The sequence below is a fragment of the Glycine max genome, chromosome 15 (assembly GCF_000004515.6).
Source record: "Glycine max cultivar Williams 82 chromosome 15, Glycine_max_v4.0, whole genome shotgun sequence".
In the NCBI taxonomy this organism is placed as follows: Eukaryota; Viridiplantae; Streptophyta; class Magnoliopsida; order Fabales; family Fabaceae; genus Glycine; species Glycine max.
In genome coordinates, this window is record NC_038251.2 from 50,359,773 (window position 1) to 50,385,106 (window position 25,334).

At 33.3% G+C, this 25,334-nt stretch overlaps 3 protein-coding genes across 5 annotated transcripts; 2 read left to right on the forward strand and 1 right to left on the reverse strand.

Annotated features, from left to right (window-relative positions):
* Positions 1-4,320: 4,320 nt before the first annotated feature.
* LOC100781060 (uncharacterized) lies at positions 4,321-8,671 on the reverse strand. The gene is made up of 3 exons (XM_003546736.5): positions 8,389-8,671; positions 5,590-5,754; positions 4,321-4,668 (listed from the first exon to the last, which is right to left on the reverse strand). Exons 1-3 carry the CDS (start codon positions 8,669-8,671, stop codon positions 4,652-4,654), a joined length of 465 nt encoding a protein of 154 aa, XP_003546784.2. The 3' UTR covers positions 4,321-4,651.
* LOC100305829 (uncharacterized) lies at positions 8,574-13,307 on the forward strand. 3 transcript variants are annotated; one of them, XM_041009405.1, is made up of 7 exons: positions 8,574-8,694; positions 9,840-10,098; positions 10,692-10,766; positions 11,017-11,057; positions 11,157-11,231; positions 12,809-12,861; positions 12,970-13,269. In XM_041009405.1, exons 3-7 carry the CDS (start codon positions 10,730-10,732, stop codon positions 13,058-13,060), a joined length of 297 nt encoding a protein of 98 aa, XP_040865339.1. In that variant the 5' UTR covers positions 8,574-8,694; positions 9,840-10,098; positions 10,692-10,729; the 3' UTR covers positions 13,061-13,269.
* Positions 13,308-16,593: 3,286 nt separating this feature from the next.
* Positions 16,594-17,699, forward strand: LOC100781605 (thaumatin-like protein 1). Its single transcript, XM_041009524.1, has one exon. The coding sequence runs from the start codon at positions 16,766-16,768 to the stop codon at positions 17,462-17,464; it is 699 nt and encodes a 232-aa protein (XP_040865458.1). The 5' UTR covers positions 16,594-16,765; the 3' UTR covers positions 17,465-17,699.
* The last annotated feature ends 7,635 nt before the right edge of the window (positions 17,700-25,334 follow it).

Consider the following 25,334-nt stretch of genomic DNA (forward strand, 5'->3'; position numbering starts at 1 on the left):
AAAGGATATGTTCAAAAGTTCAATGCCTTTGGACCCCCCACCCTTTTTTTCCCCCCCATCTTTTATCGTATTCTTCACATCATGATAGAAATGGTTCTAGATCCGTGGTACTATCACGGGTCTTAGTCACATTGAAATCATATACTTTGGGGCGATTAAACATTAAAACTCGTAATTTGATAGGACCCTCTGTTGGTTTAGTTGCTTCGGTTCATTCATTAATTCACACTTCCGAAACCCAAACTAGATTGTTGAAGTTTTTTATATACGCTTTCTTGTACTCTTCTAACTCGTACTACTAAGGTTCGATCGATCAAACAACTCTACAACAACGGAAACGAAAAGTGTACCAACCAAGAAGATGGTATATAAAAATACAATGATGTTCCTTTTTTTCTTTTAAAAAGGTAGGAATATGCTAAAATCACGTGGCTAATATGTTGCCATGGTTTCAGCCTATAGCCACCATAAAAGCCAAAACCCATGTGAGAGAGCGGGGTTTTTTTTTTCAATTGCCTAAATAAACAAATGAATGTTGTATCGTGTCTGCATCAGTATCTGTAACGGATGTGGATGGGAGGAGACAAGGTTCTTTCCTAACTCATTTTTCTATTAATGCATTTTGTTTCAATCTTATATTTTATTGGCACAGGTTCTACCGTTTTTTTAAAATTAAACAACATGAACTTTTAATGTGAAAATTTTCATTTTTACGAGTGCACCCATCTTTCTAAAGTACTAGCGACTTTAAGGGTCTGTTTGGTAGAGGTAGAGGGGAAAGATTGAGAATTTTTTTGAATTAAAAAAATAGAATAAAAACGTAGTCTTGTATCATTTTACGGTTTAAATGTTTTTCATTTTTTCACTTTCTTTCTCTTTACACCAAAAACTATAAACCCACTAATAAATAATATTCTTTGCCCCTTATTAGCAAGTTGTACTCGTTCATATTACAAGTGTTGTTGGAGTAAAAATAAAATGTGATTAATAATAGGTATGTACATTAGATGAAACACGTGAGTTGGCGCGCATGCTTTGGAGTTTGGGGTTCTGTCTCTATGACAATGATCTAACCCCCTACCCTAATGATTTGACATTTTCATATTCAAGCCATAGTTATTCTATTCAATATAGTTATAGCGTGCACCAAAAATATCCATATCAATAATCGTTTTAAGAACTCGTCTTCAGTCTTTGACTCTTTGTGGACTATTTAGTGATAATATTCAATATAATATTACTCTCAAGGTCTTGCAAATTATACACATTTTTTCTGTTTTCATTTACTTCTAACTAACCTTTTCTAGCTTTTCATTTTACTGTTTTATTTACTTTCAATACAGACACTTTATCATTGGGCTCTTATTGTGATTGTTACGAAATTCTAAAGATGTTTAATTTTACTCTAAAGAATATAGTATAATTATTCTAATTTAAAATACAAAATATTGTCTTCATATATGTTATGTAATTTAATTATTCTAATTTTAAAATATAGAATATTTAAAATAAAAAAACATTTTGAATAAATCTAATATTTGACGGGTATCGGTGCATGGCATGCTACAGAAGATTTTCTACTTTCTACTTTGTACATTGAAGCAATTTATTGGGCCCCATAGCATAGAGATCAAGTAAACCGTGAAGCTAAACCTACCTAGGAAGCATTTGCAGAGCCATGAGCCATCCTATCATATTCCCTTCCCTACTCACTTTTTATCTTTTATGTATATTTTTAGGCGTTTCTGTCCATAATCGGATTTTGATGCATTTGATATGATATGGGTGTGGTGTTTGACCAGTCCTAAATGGGTAGTCCCCATTATAATACCACATTTGTTCCCATTAGAGTTTGGGCTTTATGACAACTTGAAAATGGATGCACCTACCAACAACACTTCTTTTAATACCCATGCTGCTGCCAATGTCTGTTTACTGTGTCCCAATACAGCAGCGCAACAAGGGTAGTTCTGTCATTTTACACTTTTTGTGGAGGGAGGTTTTGTAGTAGGGTCACATGCCCCCAAAGTGATTCACCCAAATCCAAAAATGAGCCCTAGATTCTTGCCATATTTTGCTAATTTGTTCGTATTCTTAATTGCATTGTGAAAGCATAGTCAGGATTGTGTGAGGTGACTTATAATAGTTTGGTGAGTAAATAATTAATTTAGTCCTTTAATTTGTATTTTTTAATTGTTTTAGTCTCTGAAACTAAGGAGAACTTAAATAAATCTCTGAATTTAGTGCTTTTTTTGTCCATGGACAGAGAACTTAAGTGATAAAAACAACAAAAGTTTAGAGACTCAAATGAGAAAAAGAGGTTGATTTCATGAACTTAAATGAAATCTTTAAAAAAATTCAAGATTTTATTTAAGTTTTTTCTTAGTTTTGTTTCAGGAACTAAAATCTTCCATAAAAAAAAAAAACTAAAATGCCAAAGAGATACAACTTTAAGAGTTATATTGACCATTTGCTCTAGTTTGGTTGTTTTGATTAGTGAGCTCAACTTTGCCATTACTTTCTCTTAGCTTTTTATGGAGATGAGGATGCGTGCAATCACTTTTATCTTGCGAGGTAAATCAGCTGAAAAGCAACCCAAGGTTAATTAATAGAAACCCACAAAGTCTAAAAAAGATTCTAAACTAGCCAGAGGCTCCCATTAATTAAATATTCAGTAGGAGAGGGGGGGTATTTAAAGCATGATATCCTCCTTGATCTGATTTTCTGTCTCATAAAGAAAACAATTTGTTTGTTGAATGATAATAATAAGAGAGCCTGCAAAAGGCTGAGGGGTGAGTTTGGGGGCATCAAAGAGAGAACGTGCTTATGTGCAGTCGGGTCTCTGCACAGATTCCCCCTCATCCAATCCCTTTTACCCTATCATATGGCATCACTGCCACCCCCCTCCCCTCTTGTCAGTGCACAAAAGGGATGAGAAAAGGAGGGTGCTGTTGCTAAAATGCTAACGGCTAAAAAGGGTGAGGTCAGTACTAAGATCAAGATGGCAGACAAAAATAACAAAGAATTTCTGTATAGTGAAAGATAAATAGTTAAAAATGAGTTAAGTCATGGTTAAATTAATCACTTGACAAACAAGGTCAACCATAGTTGTAGATAAACTGAGTTTCTTAAACAAGGAATTTGATTTTCTGATATTGCTTATCAAGAATACTTTTTTAAAAAAGTCTTAAGATTTATTTTAGTGATTTATATGTTTTAAGAGTTAGTCTCTGTGACTTTTCGATATGGGTAAATTAATCACTAGATTCACTTGATATCAATTAATAGTCACTCTTCTACTTTTTGACATGAAATTTGAGGGAGGATATGAATGACTTGGGAACATATCTCTGTCCTCATCTTCATCTACATTGCAGTGTCCCCGTTATAAGATTCAAGGCCAGGTGGGAGGGTGGATGTTTTTAGAAATAGAATAATGATACTGCAACCTGTGAGGTCCGTACTAAAGTGTGGGGGCATGTGAACTACTGGAGTTTCACATCACAGTATCTTCATGAGCTGGACTGCGAAGGATAATTTGTTGTTGTTATGTTAGAGTATGTCATAAAACTGCAATGGGTTTTGGGTCCCTTTGGAGTTTAGTACTGCATGGACAACAACTTTTTTACGGTTTTACTGTAGCTCAATCAGAAGGGGTTGGATGGAGATGGAGGGAGCCCAGATGAGATAATTGTTAGTTATTTCCTTTTCTTCTTTACTCCATTTGGTAGGGTGGAAAGAAACAGGATCAATGTGAATTGAGATGAAAATTTTAAATTAACATAAAATGTAAAAATATTATTTTTACTGTTCATTTTTTTTTGTTTTTTTTACTTTCTTTCATTTCAATCGAATGGACTATCAGGGATACAACACAACGACAACAGCAACCAAAGGCATGATTCTGGCCATTTGCTTCGGGTAACAAGATCTGGTAATGCTTGGCAAATTTCCCATGTGTCACCAAATCGTTCGAATTTTATGCATTTATATATAAACAAGCACGGCCTTTGTATATTACAAGTCTATATCACCTTCTAGGCATTGAGTTTCATGGTGGACCCAACAGTGCAATGGAATTGGGTTGCAGACTTTGCTTCAGAAGTTCAATAAATTAAACGGGAATGAATTACTTCACCAACAAACAAAGAATGCAAATTTAGATGGGGCACCTGCTAAGTAGCCCCCACCATGCTATGGGTACCTGTTTTCCTCTTTTCTTTTTCATTTCCTAAACGCAGGGAATGGGATATATATGACAGGTTGCCTATGGGATATTTCTAGAAAAACATAAATTTGAAATATAAATTGACTTGTAAATACTATCAAAGGCAATAGAATATACAAATTCTTAAATACAACAGAGTTATTTGTTAAACTAAATTTTATCATTAAAGTCAAGTTTTCGGTTTCAAATAAGAATTCATTAATGAATGAAATGAATTTTTATTTGTGAGACTTCAAACAGAGTGATAATCAAAAGTAACCTAAATAAACTGGATCCCAATTCTGAAGTCCTTAATCCTTAACTGGCACCAAGCTGGTTTGTGCCTAACAAGAAGAATTCAATTTAAGGGGTTAAGGGTGCATTGCGTAGTACATTTGGAAAGAATGGAAGCTGATTAAGCTGATGACATTTCACTCAGAACCTTCAGTGGTTGTTTTTCTCTGCAAAATTACACAAAAAAAGTTAGTATTAAGAATTAAGAATATGAATACAAAAGAAGGTTGAAGTATGAAAATTATTAATCAAATCAATGCTAACAAGTGTGGTACAAGCCATTCATCAGTTTAGTCTTGGAAATTCTTTGACAAAACTATTTATCCAACTACTAACCACTGTAATTCAAACAGAATCACTATCCTACCTGCTTGTTACAAAATATCTTATGCATACTCGACCTTCCGGTCATCTACAAAGGCATAGCTTTCACATAGGCAAGTTAGTCAATCCTAATCATCTAAAGGCGCCTAGCTTTTTATTTTTATTGCAGGGACAGTACCTCAAGTCCTATGGTTCTTGTCAGAATCATATCGTAGATATCATAACTAATAGGGTTGTCAACATCTTCAGTGGCCCTAGAAGCTGATAATGCATGCTGACCACTTTCCTTATCAAGCCAGAGCAGCCGTGATGCTTCTGGGCTACCTGATTAGATAACTATCACAACGACAGCATGATTGATCTGCAATATGCCAGCTAGAGTGATTGATCCCATTCCCAGTGTTTTCTCATGGCAAGTGTATGCGGGTTCAAGAGTTCCTCTTAAAGCCTAAAGGATAAAACTCGATTGTAAAGTAATGAAGAAGTTGTCAGGGAACTTTCTCCAACTAAAAGGAAAGCAGATCACAGCTAGGCTAAGAGGAATCCTCAAGTCGTACACAATGATGCACACTCACACTGATGTAAGTTCAGCTTATAGCTTATTAGCATGAAAGTGATGAAAGACAAAAATTATTAACTCCAAATACGTAGCACAAAATATCAATTTTCCATGGTATTTATGTGGAGGGGAGTTTTTAATGATCCAATACTCATAATTACTAGAAAATAACTAGAAAATAAAGTCTCTGGAGACATGTCTATACCATGAGTGGGGCCAATAGATAGCATGCGATCTATATTATCAATCCGCCCTTGTATGGATTTTAGAAGTAAATTCAGTGATGAAACTCTTTTCCTAACACTAGAAATCTTGGCAGCTTGCTGCATTATGAATGGTAAAGGTGCATCTTCAAGTAACTGATCAAGTTCTGCCAAAAGAAAACATGAATTTCAGGTCAGCAAACTGGAAACCTAGAGTACTAAGAAATTAAGACATCCTAGAGTAATAGGAGAAGCATTAGCAGAGGCAATAAAATTACGCAAGTGTAGTTTATTTTATTTTTTAAAGTCTGTGGAATATCGAATTGGTTTTATGGAACATCTAACATTTTGGCTCTGGTATAGTAAAACACTCTTTGCTGGAGGCTAAAAATGCATCTTTCACAAAACCTGCTACACCATACCATATAGATGTTTAGTTCCTTATTCCACTGAGATGGAATGGAATGAATTCTGTTCTATTTTAAAATAAAATAGTTAAACCAAGCCATTAATTCAAATTAATATTCACGTTTCTTAGTAAAACATTCCCACACCAGGAGGTTATGAAATGAACCCTTTACAGAACTTGCCCATATGAACTGTATAGCTTGTCAACATAACTTATTCCAATAAAAGAATTTTATATGAGGGTTAAACCAAAGGCATCATACCAAATTAACACAACAATTTTCAGTTGCAAACAGTAATTTCAGAAAGAAAAAGCTGGAAACAAGTTGCCCATCAGGACCATATAACTTTTCGGCATAACTTACTTATTCCAGTATATGCATCACACCAAATTAATGACAGAATCATATTGCAAATGTTAACTGAAAGCTTCCAGTAATTTTATCTGGCTGCACCATAAATGAAATCCTTCTTCCAATATCAACTAAAGCAAGTCAATGCCTAAAATTAGCTTAAGTTACAAAGATACAAAAAATGCCAAGACTAGAACTGCTGTGCAACTTTAGATACTTGTCCGACGAACAAAAGCTCTAAGTCTATCCACAGAAATCAAAACCCGGTGCACCTCCAGTACACTAAGACAATGTATCTTCATGAATTGCACATTCTTCATTCTTCCAAGTGTACATAGAATAAAAAATATTATTTCATTTCTTTATGCCTTTTCCAAGTTTCCAGAATATAACACTTAGAAAGACTCTGGCCGAATGTCCTGACCAAGTACTAAAGGTGCCTACATTTCTCACTCCAAGACTTGGGTTTGAATTGTTTCCAAAGCATCTAGTAGGGACAAACCTAGGAACCAAATGCAAAATAGTGGGATTAACTGTTTCTCTATCTTGACCTCATAGCGAATCAGTAGTCAATAGAGCACTATAGTGGCTACGCGGAGCAGCCTTGCCCTTTGGTCACTGCAGGATTCAAATAGTGGAGCAGTTTTCAGTAGTGGCTGCCACAGCTGAAAGCCTGAAACTGAGGCCAAAAGTTTCACTGCACAGCAGTGATGGAATTCATAAACCTAGTTCAAAGCTTTACCCATGCAACATGAACTGCTCTCTCACCCTGTTTTGGCACAAACCACCAAGTGCGTGCAGGACTCTTTCTAGTAAGGGTGTTAAGGATTTGGTTTTTTCACAAAAAATCATTTGAACCAAACATAAAAATATAGATTGTTCTGAATGGTTGTCTGTTTGTTTTTTTCTTAAACTTCATTTTCACCCTTGAAGCAATCATCATCTTCCTGGAGGCTTGCGCTTACTTATTTTCTTGAATTTTGTTGTTATTGACTTGTGTGTTTAGCTTAAGATATGACTTTGGATTATTAATAAATACCTTTCACTTTGCAATCTTTTATTTTTGAGCATTTATATATATTTGATATAAATTATTTAACTAGTATCTATACTTGGAATAGCACCCATTCTGCTATTCACTACCCTGTTATATTGTTTTCAAGACCAGCTGCCATGTTCTCCGGTATTGATAAGTACAAGCAAAACCTCACTTTTGCTAGTTGTACATTCAGAAATGTTAATATTTCTTGTTAGATCTATCCACAGAATATGCTCCTTTGATACAATAGTAGGTTGAACAGAATAATGTTACATTTTTTTATTCGTAAGAATCAAAGATAAATACCAAAAGTTTACAAAAACTCACACACCTTGCTTAACCAACTGGGCTATACCCTCTTGGTATAATGTTACAGTTAAATGCCAACATTACTAAAAACTTCACAAGTTTATAGAGTAGCACGCATAATGATTTCCTCAGCATGTGCAAGTTCACTTGATCAGGTCACACACAATATACAATTTGACAAGGACCTCAATTCACCAAGTAAAATAATTTAGTGTCTGTTGGGATTAATTTAGCTTATTTTAAGGTCCAAACAAAAACTTTGGGAAGGAAAACAAAACAGGTAACCAAACATGCTCTAAGCCTATGTCCACAAGCAATTTTTTTCAATTTCCAGAAACCATAACCTAACTCCCTCTCATGTGCTAAACATGTTAACAGTGATATATACAAAAGCAAATTCTTCCGATAATAATAGTATTATCGATGAAAATGATGGGGAAGACTATGCAATTAGACATAAGTGCCGTTATTATATTCAACTAACTATAACCAACCATCTAACTAACTAACTTCAATTTCCCAACCAATCCAACTACTAAATATAACAATGATAATAACAAAAAGGAAAAGACATAACCTACTTGCAATGAACTACATACAAATCGAATCTAACTTTAGCAGTTGAAAATGCTGAAAATTTAGCAGTGTTGTGAAATTAGTAAAAAAAAAAACGGAGAAGCCGAAAGAGAAACCTCCGGTGAGACGATCGATGACGGAAGAGAGGTGGTTCTGGCTTTGGAGAGTTTGCTGAGCTCTGAAATCGAAATCGCTAATCACCGAAGAGAGCATCGAAGACAAGCCTTTGGCCAGCACGTCGGAGCTCTGTCGGAGGTGATCGTCGCCGTCGGAACCGTGGGAACTGGAAGGCTCCGTCGTTTCGAGTACGACGCTGTCGTTTTCCGCTGCTTCCATTGTCGTTTGGTTCAGTTCGGTGCGCAGAAGGAAGTGATGCTGTGACTGAGAAAAATCGTTCATGTCCTTAACAACCAAATTGAACGGTATGCTTAGTGAATCTGTTTTATTATTTTTTGACAAAATGTTTATTGATTCTATTAAAAATATGATAGAATAAATAGTCAAAATTCATCGGTGTAATAGTTAAAGATAGAAATTTAGTAATATGTAAAAAATATAATAAATTAATTTTATATTTTATATTTTATATTTTTAGGAATGAATTTGACTATTTAGTCATTAAAATTATGCTTTTAATCCTTATATATGCAGGTTTGTCTCTATTAGTCCCTAATATAAAAATTTGTATTTTTACTCCTTTTGTGAAATATCTTTTGAGTTCTTCTTGTAGTCTTGCAATAAAAAATTGTCATAAATTGTGGACATGCATCTAAATAATAAAAAATAAGCCAAGAAGGATTAAAAAATATATTTGTAAATTTGACGGACAAAAAAAATACAAATTTTAATTTTAGAGATTAAAAAAGATAATTTCCCAAATTTAAGTGATTAAAAGCATATTTAACCTAAAACAACAACGTTATATAAACATTAAATAATTAAATTATAAAATATAGCTCAATGTGTATTGAGGAGACTTGAGTTTTTTTCATACAAATTACATCCTTAGGGAAAAAAAGTTTTAGCCTTTAAATATGATTAAACTTGGACTGAAAATTAATTTTATAATTAAAGCAAATAATAAAAATTTGTAAGTAATTGTGTGTTTTTGTTGTTGTGAGTGGTCAAGATCCATTTGTGTTTGTAGGGGAGGGGGAGGAGGAGGAGAGGTGAAATACATTTTTGTTTAGTAATAAGGAAAAAAAAGAAACAACAAAAGGGGGAGGAGGAGGAGAGGTGAAATACATTTTTGTTTAGTAATAAGGAAAAAAAGAAACAACAAAAATATGATTATGTTGTTATACAGTATGACAAAAAAATCATATTTTCTATTACATTAATTTTTCACCCATCGTATCCACGATGAAAATACAATTCTTTGTATATTATACAATGAAATCTTATTTTCATTGCTTTAATTTTTTTCACACCCCAAATAACAATAAAAATATAATAAAATATAATTCCGTTGTATACTTATATAATAGAATTGTATTTATGCTATTATTTATTTTTTTTTCACCCTATATACAGAATAAAAATAGATTCTATTATGTTTGTGTCTAAGGGTTAATTTTGGGATATTACTAAATGGCACCCACGTGAGTAGTACCAATAGCAACACACTTGTTATTTTTTGTCTTTCGAACCCTTTCTGCTCCCATTCGATCCTTTGTGGCTCATTGTATTCGAACGAACCCTAACAACGTCTGTGGCTCTGTGTGAGACTGCGAGCCACGAACCCAATCTCCGACGACGACGACCTCGGTCCAGGGACGACTTATCTCCGGAGACCCACAACTTTTCCGGCGACCAACCGTGCGCAGGTTTTTTTTCTCGTTTTTTCTTGTTTCTTTTTTTCTTCGTCAACTGTTTTTCTTTGCTTTTTCTTCTCTTCTCAAATGTTCTTCATCTGGTATTCTGTTTATGCTGGTGCTCTGTTTTTCTGAAATTTCAGTTTTTCATCTCAATTCTGTTTTTTTTTATTAATTTCAGATTTTCAATTATGTGCTTTAATAAATTCAGAATGTATTATTCGTTTGCTGTCCTGAGGTTTGTCCAAATTGTTTTTTTTTTCAGTTATAGCCTTATAAAATCTTGGTGTTTTTATTAATTATGTTTATGACTTTGTGATGACTGAAATTATGAATTTTATGAATTGTGTCATTGAGGACCAAGTGGCCATGCGTATCCCTGCCCCAACCAAGGATAACACAACTCTTTAGAGATTGAATAAATTGTGTTGGACTTAATTATGCAACACCCCTTCATGGCTCATTTTGTCAACACTAGTGTTTTGAAAATGTTTGACTGATATGTGAGTTGTGGCATCATATTTTTGCTCTACCTGATTTTAGCTGTTTCTCAATGTGTACATTTGCATTGTTTAATTGATATTTTGACACTGAAGCTTCTACAGGTGCAAGGATAAGTGTGTGATCTATCTATAAACGCAAGATGTCAGCTGGGCCTGGACTTGAATCTCTTGTAGATCGTAAGTCATCTGTAAATATTTATGTTTTGCTTTGATGTTTGGAATTCTCTACATAGTTAAATCTTTATGTTTTGCTTTGATGTTTGGAATTCTATACATAGTTATATTATTTGCTGCGCTTATTAATGACAATTATTTAAGTTAATGAAGCATTAGGAACCAGTTCTCCATCAAATTGTGTTTCTGTGAGATATGCCTTAAACCATGCTAGTAGTTGCTATATTTTACTGAATCTTTTGGTTGTTGACAGAGACAATTTCAGTCATTACAAATGATGGACGAAATATAGTGGTAAGCTTTAGTATATAATCAAAATTAGCTCTTGATTATTTGTAGTGTGTTAATAAGTGTCATTGCTCTAACTTCTCAATACAATGACTTTTTGTTCAGGGAGTCCTGAAAGGTTTTGATCAGGCAACAAATATAATTCTTGATGAGTCCCATGAACGAGTTTATTCTACCAAGGTATGATGAAGTTATGCAATTGCAGAAAAATTCCTTCAAAGATTAATGAGCCATAACTTCAATGAACTTAGTATTTATATTTAGCTTTGAGACCTCTAAAATGAGCATTCTCACTTTTGAGGGTAAAGTAAGCATCACATCTTTACCATTCAATGTTCTAACGGATTAGATTGTCACTTTTCATTATAATATTCTTAAAATATTAAATATAAAACACATAAAACTTATACCTCTTGCCAACTTGTTCTCTCTGTTAGATGACAGGCAAGGCTACCGTGCAGCATTAGATTCTTCATAATGCAATGGGGGCAAATTCCATGTCTACTATGCTAGATGTTAGATATATCTGAGACCAAGAGGAATTTGTCTATGATTAAGAAAGACCATTTGTTGAGAAGCTGGTTTTATAATCCCAACAACAATACCCTTATCTTCCTAGGAGAGTTGGTTACATGGATACATTACATTATTGGGTTTGCAAGAACCAACTTCATGCAATATACTTCTTCATCAATGCCTCTGGTAGTCTTCTTTGTTCATGCCCAAACCACCTTAACTAATTTCCTGTTATCTTTTCCTCAATAGGTGCCATACCAATATCTCTTATATAATCATTTTGTATCTTGTTCTTTCTTGTGTTATCACATCCATTTTAACAGTCATTTTGGCTAGTGTTACTCCCTCTTTTTTTCTCTTATTGTCCCTTTAAAGCCCATCATTTGCTACCATAGAATATAGTTGATTGTGTAGCAATACCATAAAACTTTTTTTTGAACTTAGTAGGCACTTTGTAATCATAAATAAGACCCAAGTCTTTCTCTATTTTAACCACCCTGCTTGTATCTTGTAAGATCCTTAATTTTCCCATCATTTGGTAATGTGGATCACTTGATCTCAAATACATAAACTTTGAAATCTATGGTATGACATCTCCAATTTTTACCTCCAAGTCATTTTCCTCTTCTTGCTAAGTTGCAATGTATATCCTCACTCTTACTGCTACTTACGTGAAAACCCTTTGGCTCTATAGTTCCAACTCCCAAAAATTAAACTGCTTTTTCATGCCTTAGAAGTTGTAAATTTTCAACCATTTGATTTAAGAAATTTTACTGTCTTTACATTAAATCAATATTTGCATTTTTTTTTTTTTTTTTTTGTATTTTGCTCTTCTCTATTTTGTTTGATAAATAGCCTTTTGGTTTTGGGGTTACAAAGTCTATTGCTTGGTTGTGTCTCCTGACACCTTAATGTGGCTTTGCTAATGACGGAACAGGGAGAATGGGCAGGGACTGGGGGAAGGATAATCTTCATATATATGTTTTTTGTAAATAAAAAAATAGTAAAATTACAAAGAAAAGGTGCTGGTCACAGCCATTAAAACATAGGAAAGGAAAGATGGGTTTGCTTCCTTTAGAAGACTGAAATTTCTTTCTTTGAACTGTAGATTGCTGTATTAGGAATCATCAATTCTTTGTTAACTTTGTATTAACTGCTGATTTTTTCTTCAAAGTCACGGTTTAAGCCTTGCACAATTTCTGTCTTCCTGATGTCATCTTCATTCTTGTTTTTAACTACAGGAAGGTGTACAACAACTTGTTCTTGGTTTATACATCATCAGGGGTGACAACATGTATGTCCCTTACTCTATCATTTTTAAATTTGTGCATCATTTAGATTTCATTTTGTGGCACTATTTATATACACTAAAAAATGTATGGTTTCCGTTTGGTCATTGCAGAAGTGTTGTTGGTGAACTAGATGAAGAACTGGATTCTAGTCTGGATTTGTCAAAACTCAGAGCTCATCCCTTGAAACCTGTTATCCATTGAGGTGAAATACTATGTGATGGATTTAATGAATGCATGCCTACTTGGTGGAAAGAGTCTTAGATTTGCGGCATTGTATACTAGAGTAGGCTGTGAAACTCTAAGAATATGCCGACAGCATAATATTTCTAATATTCTGATTCTGTTAGCATGTAACTCTTGTCAAACAAACAAATTCTGAGACTATCTGACGTGAAGAAACTATCTTCTAATTGGCCATTATTATACATATAGATATAGATGTTTCTTTCGGTGAGACTTATATGATTGCTACACGAATGTATCTTATATAAGAAAGTGCATTTACTATTTATACATGTGTCACCGATGATCTTTGTCAAAAGGCATGATTTCTTTTAATTGCAAGATTGTATGTATACTCTCATTTGTCACACTCCCTCAGTTCGAGTCTCATTCAATGATTGTTATAAAATAATACTACTTGCTCAATTTACCTGGTTACTAGAGGGGTAATATTGATGTAAAAGTTACTTAACAGTGAAAAAATATGTAAAGAATGTCGGAGCTTTTACAAAGAAATATTTTTGTACATGATATATATATATATATATATATATATATATATATATATATATGCAGTACTACTCAAAATATTTAGGCCTTTTTATTCCTGCACCGTTTTTCAGCATCCAATACTTTTTCGAATTTTTCAAAATTATCACAATCCGTATAATTCATTGGTGATTCTTATGAATCATAAGGATTGTAAATCTGTATCATCTAAATTTTTTATAAAAAAAATAAAAAAATATTTTTAATGTTTTTAAAATAAATTATTTATAGTTTTTTTATAATTATTACATTAAGTAGATTTTTTATTATAATTAATTTTAATATAATAATATATTTTTTATGTATATAAATTTTAAATAAAAATTATAGATTTAATAAAAATTTATATGTCAAAAAATTAATTATTATAAAGTTTATCATGTAAATTTATATGTATTAAATATATATTAAATTTTTTAGTGTAGGCCATCCTCACCGTTTCATCTGGTGCATAGTCACCCATCTTTCCCCCTTCAAGGGGTGTGCCATGCACGTAGGCCACCCTCACCGATTCATCTTCTGAAAGCCTAGCTTGTGATGTTCCATAGGTTATGTCTTCTTTGCTCTTTGCCATGCTTGCTTTGCAAGCAACTAATTAATTCAACCTCTCCTCTATTTTTTATGGCAGTGTGTGTGAAGATTTGAATAATAAGATAATGAAATGGAGGTTGTGCCCAAAGGGTGTTGTGATGCGTGGTGGGCTCTTTATATGGTTAAGTGACAAGTGTGTATAAGCAAAGGTTTTGGATGTCTAAGTGATGACAAGTGGTTGATGATGAGGGAGAGAAATGGAATGTGTCAAAAGTCTAGAAATCAATAAGTTTGTTCTAGAGCTAGGAAACCATAGATGTTTGATATTTTTCTTTTTCTGTATCTTATATGAGAGATAATATATCATATAGGTAGGTTAGCAACATGTTTCTGGTTAAAATTTATTGAAAATATAAAATTAAGAGAAAAAATCATTAAATAATAAGAAGTGAGACTCATAAAATTTATAATTTTTAATAAAATTTAATCAATAATAAAAAATATGTTTAAAAAAGTATATTACTTCTTATTATAATATCATAATATTATTTGAGTTAGATAAGATAATTATAAATAATAAATTATTATTTTCAATATTTAATATAATTATATATTAATAAGATTTAAATTCAAAATTTTTATTAAGTTGGAATAATTTTTTATCATTTGATCATACTCGACAGGAAGCTACGTTAGTTCAAGGTGTAGGATTGCGTTCATAAGATTTACATATATGCAGGATTTTTTTAACTCTGAAAAAGTATTTTTTTTAAAATACAAAATCAATAAAATAAAAATAAACATTATAATTGTATTATAAAATATTTTTATATTTTCTAAGAGTATAATTTTACCACTTCTCATCGTAAAAAATAGAGCATTATTTTTTCAGACATGAATAATATTTAGGAATAAATTTTTAATCCTCAACAAATATGAAAACATTATACTTTTAAGTTCATATTTCTAGTAATAAATTTTTAAATGTTAAAATGAATACACCCTTAGTCTTACTTTAGTAAATAATGCATTGCATCATGACAGCTATTTCTAAATTTTTCTTGATTGATTGAATATGCCCATGAAAGTACTTAACCTTAATCTGTTTGATAACACACTACTTTATGGATAATGTTCCGTATTAAAAACCAATTGGAAGAATCTAATACTAATCTGCGTCAATCAAGCTCAAGGTTCAAGCCTTATCTGGCCACTCGCATTATTTTCAATATGCATATTTATAACTCGTTCATTTTTTTTTTTTCTTCCTGTGATGCAGAAATAATTTTCTCTGTGGTTCACTGAACCAGGACTCATGCATATATATCCATATTTTTATTCATACTTCTATATTATTCGAGCTAAAATGTATAAATTGCATTTGTTTTACCAGATTTTTTTGTTGAAAAATAATAATAACTTACCCTGCTTAATTGATTTTACATGCACGCCTTTTTTGTCTTCAAATCAGGAAGTCATTTTGTTGCACTAAGATTATAATTGAACTTGAACCCTTTAAGGTGAGTTCACACTTGAGTCAAGAAGAATGTTGCACAAGACAAGGGTCCATGAAGACTTTTACAAGATTATATGATAAAAACCAAAGAAAAAGAAGAACGATAATCGTTTAATATTTAGCAATTAATTGACGTAATGGATCAAGATACAGTTTTTTTTTTTTATTATTGAATATATATTTTGAATGATGGAGGCATGAGGATGGGGTTAATTATATTCGTGTTACTTCAGAATGAATCCATCGAATTTCTTGAAAGCAAAAGAAACATTAAATAAATGGAAGAAAATTGAAATGGTTAACGAAATGGTCCTACTCTTATCAGTAGGTTGATTGATTAGTCACACTGCCTTCTATTGAGAATTAGTTTAATGATGCTCTTAATTAGTAGTTAATTTAATATTACAGATATATTGTTATATGGAATTAAAACATATATCAATTAATTAAATGTAGATGATTATTTTTCATTAAGCATGGGACTTGAGTCTCTGTTAAGATAATGCAATGTCACTGACTAACGTAAATTGTTAGCCTCCTATAATGTAGTGAATTAAAGTTCAAATTTTTGTAGAAAAAATGGTTATATTTTATGTTCAATATCACCTCAAATAAGATTATCTTTTTAAAGAACATACACATGATGAACAAAAAGTAATCTTTATTGACAGAGACACTTATTTTAAGGTTTCATGATGCTTAAACGATAAAATTATCTTTTATAAAAGAAACTTGTAATAAGAAAGCAGAAATAAGGAAAAATATTTCTACAAAATCAATTTTATTATTGATGCTAATCAAAACAAACTCATTGTATAAGACAAAGGAAACGATTGAAGCACACATAGTACATTATTAGCCTACTCATTGTATATATTGAGAGCAGATTACAACTTGCATGATACAAAGTCTTTCAAGAAGCAAAACAAAAAGCATCAACAAATGGAAGCCAGTTCAATTTTTGCTCTCACCTTATCCACTTTTCTCCTCTCTGGCAAGTTCTCTAATTTCAACACATCTTCGACATTTGTCATTTTCTATCTCTCCCTCTTAGAGAAACATACATTTTGAATTCCTAACACATTTCCATGTATGCAGGGGCATATTCAGCAACATTCACAGTCACAAACAATTGTGCATTCACAATATGGCCAGCCACTCTCACAGGAGGTGGCAACTCACAGCTACCTTCAACAGGCTTTGAACTAACCTCAAAAGCCTCATCCACAATTGATGTCACAGCTCCATGGTCTGGCAGATTCTGGGCCAAGTCTCAATGCTCAACAGACACATATGGGAAATTCACTTGTGCCACTGGTGACTGTGGATCAGGTCAAGTACCATGCAATGGTAATGGTGGAACCCCTCCAGTTTCTCTAGTGGAATTCACTTTGGCTTCAAATAAAGGACAAGATTTCTATGATGTTAGCCTTGTTGATGGCTTCAATCTGCCAGTGTTGGTGATCGCTCAGGGAGGCTTAAGGGGTTGCAACACAACTAGCTGCCCTAGTGATGTGAACAAAGTTTGTCCTCCAAATTTTGCTGTCAAAGGGTCAGATGGAAGTGTCATTGCTTGCAAGAGTGCACGTTTGGCATTGGACCAACCTGAGTATTGTTGCACTGGACCCTTTGCTTCAGCTGACAAGTGCCCACCAACCCCTTATTCAGTTATTTTTAAGAATCAGTGCCCTCAAGCTTATAGCTATGCCTATGATGATAGGACTAGCACTTTTACTTGCTCTGGGGAGCAAACTATTCCATCACATTTTGCCCCTAAACCAAAATGATTAGGGAAAACATCCAGATTGTAATAACTAGAGAGGAAAGATCCTCTTCAGTCATTTTTTATCGACAAATATTAGTTATTAGTTTGTTAATTTTTTGTTTGTGGGAGGATTTGAACCTATGACCTCTTCCCCCTCCCTTCTCCCTTCACCACCAAGCCAATCATATAACCCCAAAAATTTCTTCCTCAGTCATTTTTTTGTATTGTATGATTGGAATTCTTATATTTGTTTTATCTGCAAGGAAATGTTATAATTCTTATAGTTGCAAGAACCGTTTAGACGAATTAGTGACAATGCTATGGTTTGTGTTTATAAATAAAGGATCAATTCACCAAATGCATTTTGCTATCTATAGGTGGTAAGCTATTGATGTTTATATTCAATAACATTATTTTGAATTTCAGTTTCCTCATGGACTGTTTCCCATTTTTCTGTGACATTACTCTGCTGTTTGAAAGTGATCATCTATCGCTTCACATGGAACTATTGAGTACTGAAGGTTAAAGCATATCATTGACAGATATCATTTATCTTGTGTATAGTGTATATACACACTAACAAGAGTTCGCTAACTAAAAGCAAAATCTACCACTTCACATTGAACTATTTGAGTAATGAAGGTCGAAGCATTTCATTGACACATATCATTATATAGTGTATACTGTATAGTGCATATACTCACACTAACAAGAATTTCCCCTTAACACTCTATTTATGAATCACTTATTCTCTTTTGAATTGGCACTTTCTGTTGGAAATGGTGTTGAAGGACACGAATAATGTCTTCATAAGGTGTGTGAGAACACTAAGGCAACAGAAACTAGCAAGAACAAAAATTCAAACCCAAACCCAAGAACTGAGAAGAGAAAAACGAGAAAAAGAGAGAAGAGAAAATGTTGGTGTGTAAAACTCGATCAAAAAGGCCATATATATAGCACTCGCTGGGACTTTGTGACTGTTTGTAATTAAAGGGTAACAAAATCCTAATTAAAATAATTGATACAGGAATTAAAACATAATTGATAAAATGGTAAAAAACATTAATGTCGGAAATCCCATAATTTCCATAATTGAAAAACGGTAACAAAATGTTAAAAGAAAAATCCCAAAATATTGTAATTGATCCTCATTAAAATCAATTAGCTTCAAAAATTAAAAATAATTTATCAAAAAAAAATTAGTTGAGTAAAACTAAGTCAATGGATTTGTACTACAACAATCCCACATGGCCCAAGCTCATGCATGTGAGACTTTCATCTCTTGCTAGTCACTTTGTAAGCTCATATCACAAAATGATATATAAGCACTTGAGCCAAAACTATCCTAGGCAATGTGACACTTGGTCTTTTGTGATTTCCTTCAAATTACAACAATCCCCCACATATTACAAAAGGCTAAATAAGACATTTTGATAAACCATTTTGAGAAAACAATTAAAGAATGGAAGAAAAGAGTTCTTGGGTTCACATGGTGTTGGACATTTTAGTGTAATTGATCTTTTTATTATGTTAAAATAAGAGTGCACGCTTGTTTTAATGTAATAACGAGATGTTCGGTTTAGACAAATTTTGGAAATTACATGAAAGTGACTTTCAGGAAAAGGCAGTTTTTAAAAAGATAAAACTTCCATCAACCGCCAAAAACCACCTATTCATCAACCGCCAAAAACCACCTGTTCTTTGATTATAAATAATCACTCTAGTTCAGAAAGCATAACGGGTGACAAAACATACAAGACCAAAACAAAACTCTTGAATTATAATCTTCTGATTTTATCCGATTGAACAATTTTGGTTGAACCCCGAAATTTGATTCAATCTGAAAGTGTTATACACGACTTCAGATTTATCCAGTATTATCTCGATTTTCAAATTAACCAACAAAAGATTGAATCAAATTTTTTTTCGAGATGACGAACGATAGTTCGAAGATGACAAGCAAGTTTGCGAAGTTGGACAAGTTTGAAGGGCAGAATTTCAGAAGATGGCAGAAGAAGATGCACTTTCTCTTGACAACATTGAAGGTGGTGTATGTGCTGAGTACACCAATGTCGGTGTTTATGGAAGACGAAACTCTGGATCAAACAAGGAAGCGTTCGAAATGGGAGAACGACGATTATATTTGTCGTGGACACATTCTGAACGGTATGTCTGACTCTCTCTTTGATATTTATCAAAATGTTGAGTCTGTTAAGGAATTATGGGACTCTCTTGAATCCAAGTATATGGCAGAAGATGCCTCAAGTAACAAATTCTTAGTTAGTAATTTCTTTAATTACAAAATGATTGATTCGAGGCCTGTTATGGAACAATATAATGAACTGCTGCGGATTTTGGGTTAGTTTACTCAACATGATTTGAAAATGGATGAATCCATTGCAGTTTCATCTATAATTGATAAACTGCCTTCTTCTTGGAAAGACTTCAAGCATACCTTGAAACATAAGAAGGAAGAGTTGACTCTAGTTCAACTCGGTAGTCATTTCATGATTGAAGAGTCGCTGAGGACTCAGGAAATTGACAAAGTCAATGATAAAAATGTAGCAGGTTCCTCTTCCGTTAATATGGTAGAGGAAAGTGGAACAGTTAAGCAAAATTACAATGCAAAAGGTAACAAACAAAAATTTCAAGGAAATAAGAACAAAGGTCCAAACAAACAGACAAAATTGTCATGTTGGAAGTGTGGGAAACCTGGTCATATAAAGAGGGATTGTCGGGTGTTCAAAGGAAAGAACAAGGCTGGTCCAAGTGGGTCTAATGATCCTGAAAAGCAACAAGGTCAGATTGTAGTGAATAATTTTAATTCGAATACGAATTCAAATTATGTATCACTAATATCTGATGCATTCTATGTGCAAGATGATGACGTTGCTTGGTGGTTTGATTCGAGAGCAACAAGTCATGTGTGCAAAGATCGTCGTTGGTTCAAGGAATTTAGACCAATCGATGATGGCTCTATTGTGAAGATGGGCAATGTTGCAAATGAACCAATCCTAGGATTAGGTTGTGTGAATTTAGTTTTTACTTCCGGAAAAAGTTTGTATTTGGATAATGTCTTATTTGTACCTGATATTCGTAAGAACTTATTGTCTGGTATGGTTTTAAATAATTGTGGTTTCAAGCAAGTACTTGAAAGTGACAAGTACATCTTGTCAAGACATGGTTCGTTTGTTGGATTTGGTTATCATTGTAATGGAATGTTTAAATTAAACATTGATGTTCCTTTTGTTCATGAATCTGTTTGTATGGCCTCGTGTAGTTCTATAACTAATATGACAAAATCAGAAATTTGGCATGCTAGATTAAGACATGTTCATTACAAAAGATTAAAAGATATGTCAAAAACAAGTACGATTCCTCCTTTTGATATGAACATTGAAAAATGCAAAACTTGCATGTTGACCAAGATCACTAGGAAACCTTTTAAGGATGTTAAAAGTGAGACTAAAGTCTTAGACCTTATTCATAGTGATTTGTGTGATTTGCATGCTACTCCATCATTAGGTCATAAAAAATATCTTGTTACTTTTATTGATGATGCATCAAGGTATTGTTATGTATATTTATCAAATACAAAAGATGAAGCTCTTGATAAATTTAAAATTTATAAGAAAGAGGTAGAACTTCATCAAAATGGGCTAATAAAAAATCTTCGTACGGATAGGGGAGGTGAGTATTATGATCCTGTTTATTTTCAATCTACTGGAATAATACATCAAACTACAGCTCCCTATACACCACAACAAAATGGTGTAGCCGAAAGGAAGAATAGAACCTTGAAAGAAATGGTGAATTCCATGTTATCCTATTCGGGTTTAAGTGAAGGATTTTGGGGTGAGGCTATGTTGACAGCCTGTTACTTGTTGAACCGAATTCCTAACAAAAGGAATAAGGTTACCCCATATGAACTTTGGCACAAAAAGACACCAAATTTGAGTTATCTCAAAATTTAGGGATGTAGGGCTGTAGTCAGGCTTACAGAACCTAAAAGGAAAACCATAGGTGAAAGAGGTATAGATTGCATATTTATTGGATATGCTGAACATTCTAAAGCATATAGATTCTATGTGCTAGAATCTAATGATTCTGTTGCTGTGAACTCGGTTATAGAGTCACGGGATGCTATCTTTGATGAACAAAGGTTTACATCTATACCTAGGCCAAAGGACATGAATTCCATGTTGAAAGTCTCAGTTAATATTGAGGATATACCTTCAACTAGTACTGAAACTAGAAAGAGTGCGAGAGTAAGAAAGGCTAAGTCATTTGGTGATGACTTTCAACTCTATTTGGTTGAAGGGTCAAGGAATGATATTGAATTTCAATATCAATATTTCCTTAATGTTGAGGAAGACCCAAAGACTTTTAGTGAAGCAATGGCTTCAAGGGATCTGGAAAGAAGGAATCCAAAGTGAGATGGATTCCATCATGCAAAATAATACCTGGAAATTGGTTGACTTACCTCCTGGATGTAAGCCATTAGGATGTAAGATGATCTTTAGGAGAAAGATGAAAGTGGATGGTACTGTTGACAAGTACAAAGCCAGATTGGTTATCCAAGGCTTTAGGCAAAAGGAGGGTATTGATTTTTTTGATACATATGCTCCTGTTGCTAGGATATCCACTATTAGACTGTTGTTAGCACTTGCTGCTATCCACAATCTGGTGATTCACCAAATGGATGTGAAAACTGCATTCTTAAATGGTGAATTAGAAGAAGAGATATACATGAAACAACCTGAAGGGTTTGTCATGCCAGGAAATGAAAATAAGGTGTGTAAACTGATGAAATCTCTTTATGGCTTGAAACAAGCGCCTAAACAATGGCATCAAAATTTGATGAGGTTGTGTTGTCTAGTGGTTTTGTTCTAAACCAAGCAGATAAATGTCTATACAACAAGTTTGATACTCATGGCAAAGGAGTTATCATTTGTCTGTATGTAGACGACATGTTGATCTTTGGTATCGACCAAGATCAAGTTGATGAAACTAAGGCATTTTTGTCTTCTAAGTTTGATATGAAAGATATGGGGGAGGCGGATGTGATCTTAGGAATAAAGATCAAACGTGGAAACAATGGCATTTCCATCTCTCAATCACATTATATTGAGAAGATATTGGAGAAATTTAATTTTAAAGATTGTTCTCTGGTAAGTACTCCCATTGATCCTAACCTGAAGTTATTACCTAATAAAGGTGTAGCAGTGTCTCAACTTAAATACTCAAGGGCGATAGGATCACTCATGTATGCAATGATCAGTACTAGGCCTGATATAGCTTATGCTGTTGATAAACTTAGTAGGTTTACAAGTAATCCCAGTTCTCATCATTGGCAAGCTATGAATAGAGTATTCAAGTACTTAAAGGGAACCATTGACTATGGTTTGACATATACTGGATTTCCTTCAGTTATTGAAGGTTACTCTGATGCAAGTTGGATAACCAATATGGAAGATTATTCATCCACAAGTGGTTGGGTATTCCTCCTTGGAGGAGGTGCTATCTCTTGGGCATCCAAGAAACAGACCTGCATTACAAATTCAACAATGGAATCTGAATTTGTAACTTTAGCAGCAGCTGGTAAAGAAGCTGAGTGGCTAAGAAATCTGATCTATGAGATTCCATTGTGGCCCAAACCTATACCTCCCATGTCTATCAGGTGCGATAGTCAGGCTACTTTGGCTAAGGCATATAGTCAAGTGTATAATGGGAAGTCTAGACACTTGGGTGTTAGACACAACATGGTTCGGGAGTTAATCATGCATGGTGTGATATCAGTGGAGTTTGTGAGAACTCAGCATAATTTGGCCGATCATTTAACCAAAAGGTTAAGTAGAGATCTTGTGAAAAGGTCGGCTGTGGGATTAGGATTAAAGTCCATCTTAAATCTCTTATGTTAAGATACCCAATTCCCATCTAATATGACATTAGGTGCTAAATTCAATGTGGAAAGCTTAACATGTAGAGATTGGAACACATCATCGAAAGTATCCCAAAAGGTATGTGTTCGGTTATGTAAGTTAAGGAGGTTGAAGTATAACTCCTCAATGGTTCTTTTGAAAAATTGCATTTGCAGGTGCAAGAAAGAAAATGACTACCTATATAAGCATGAAGTTTAGCCGCTTCAAGAAGCTGGGACTTGGCTTTGATATGCTTATGAAGGATAGGGACACAGGCTAGTAAACTAGTGTCGAGCAAGAGTAATGTTATAAACTATTGTACAGATTATCTTCATGTATTCATTATGAATAGAAAGGGTTCAATCCTTAGTGACACCCTGATATTCGAATATTTGAAACATGTAATTTGCTAAGATGAAATTCAATCGTCACGATATTTCATCTATGCAGTAGTTTGTGGTATGTTATGACTTTGGTGATTTGATCGGTAATTACACTAAAATGGGGAAGGTTTGTTGGACATTTTAGTGTAATTGATCTCTTTATTATGTTAAAATAAGAGTGCACGCTTGTTTTAATGTAATAATGAGATGTTCGGTTTAGGAAAAATTTGGAAATTACATGGAAGTGACTTTCAGGAAAAGGCAGTTTTTAAAAAGATAAAAATCAATCGCCAAAAACCACTTGTTCATCAACCGCCAAAAACCACCTATTCTTTGATTATAAATAATCATTCTGGTTCAGAAAGCATAACGGGTGACAAAACATACAAGACCAAAACAAAACTCTTGAATTATAATCTTCTGATTTTATCCGATTGAACAATTTTGGTTGAACCCCGAAATTTGATTCAATTTGAAAGTGTTATACACGACTTCAGATTTATCCAGTATTATCTCGATTTTCAAATTAACCAACACATGGGATATAATGCATTGAACTTAGTGTAGCAAGATATTGAACTTGACCTAGATTGATAAGACATGACACACAATGTAGTAGGTGTAGCAAATTATTGAACCTAAAACACTTGGTGTGTGCTAATCATTTACCAATCACAATAAACCCACACAATTCTTGTTGTTGTCACTGTGTTGCGCCACTAGGTCATGCACATGTCCAGTATTCATGAGTGCTCTAGAGATAACACATAACAAACCTCATTCTTATCCATCTAGGCATCCTTTGTGTGATGTTTATGATAGTGAGTCGAACATACAAAGATTGTCCAAAGTAGATTCATTCTGCTTTGAAAACTAATGATGACTATATTTGTTTATAATTTTACACAAAACTGTGAAGTTCTTGCCATGCCTTTTTATTTTCTTAGTAGCATTGTAAAGATTTTAATTTGTAGCATTAAAGCTATTTAAAGTCATGTATATTTCTTTTGTGATGGGTGTGTGTGATTCAGTGTTTGGGGGAAATGGATCCTTTCATTTTAATTTTTTTTCACCATGACATTGATGCATATTATTTATTAGTTTTACTTTGTTGATGACTAATTTTTGTTGAGAACCTTACTAACTATCTTTAGTGGGATCTTTCTGTTCAATCATTTTTTTTTATCATATATGAGGTTTGAATCTAAAACCTTATTTAAAGAATTTGAGTTGAGTTTCACTCTGACCAACAACATATTGGTACACCAATAACATATGTCATGTAACCTACTTACTAGCATTTTAATTCATCTTTCTTTATAATATTTACTCTTTCAACTTTCAATACAATAAATCATGGGCAGAGATGTGAGTGATCTTGATGAAATTTGTTTCTCTTTCACAATAGGAGTGAAATATGTGGGCCTTCTTGATAGAGTAAGAAGTTGAATGCATAACCATGCTTAAAGGAATCAATATAAAATATTAACCTCATTTATTGTCATGTATGGTCAAATAACACTAAATAAATAATGTGTTGTTAGATATCGTTCACTATTTATAATACTACCTCTAAATTACTTAATTC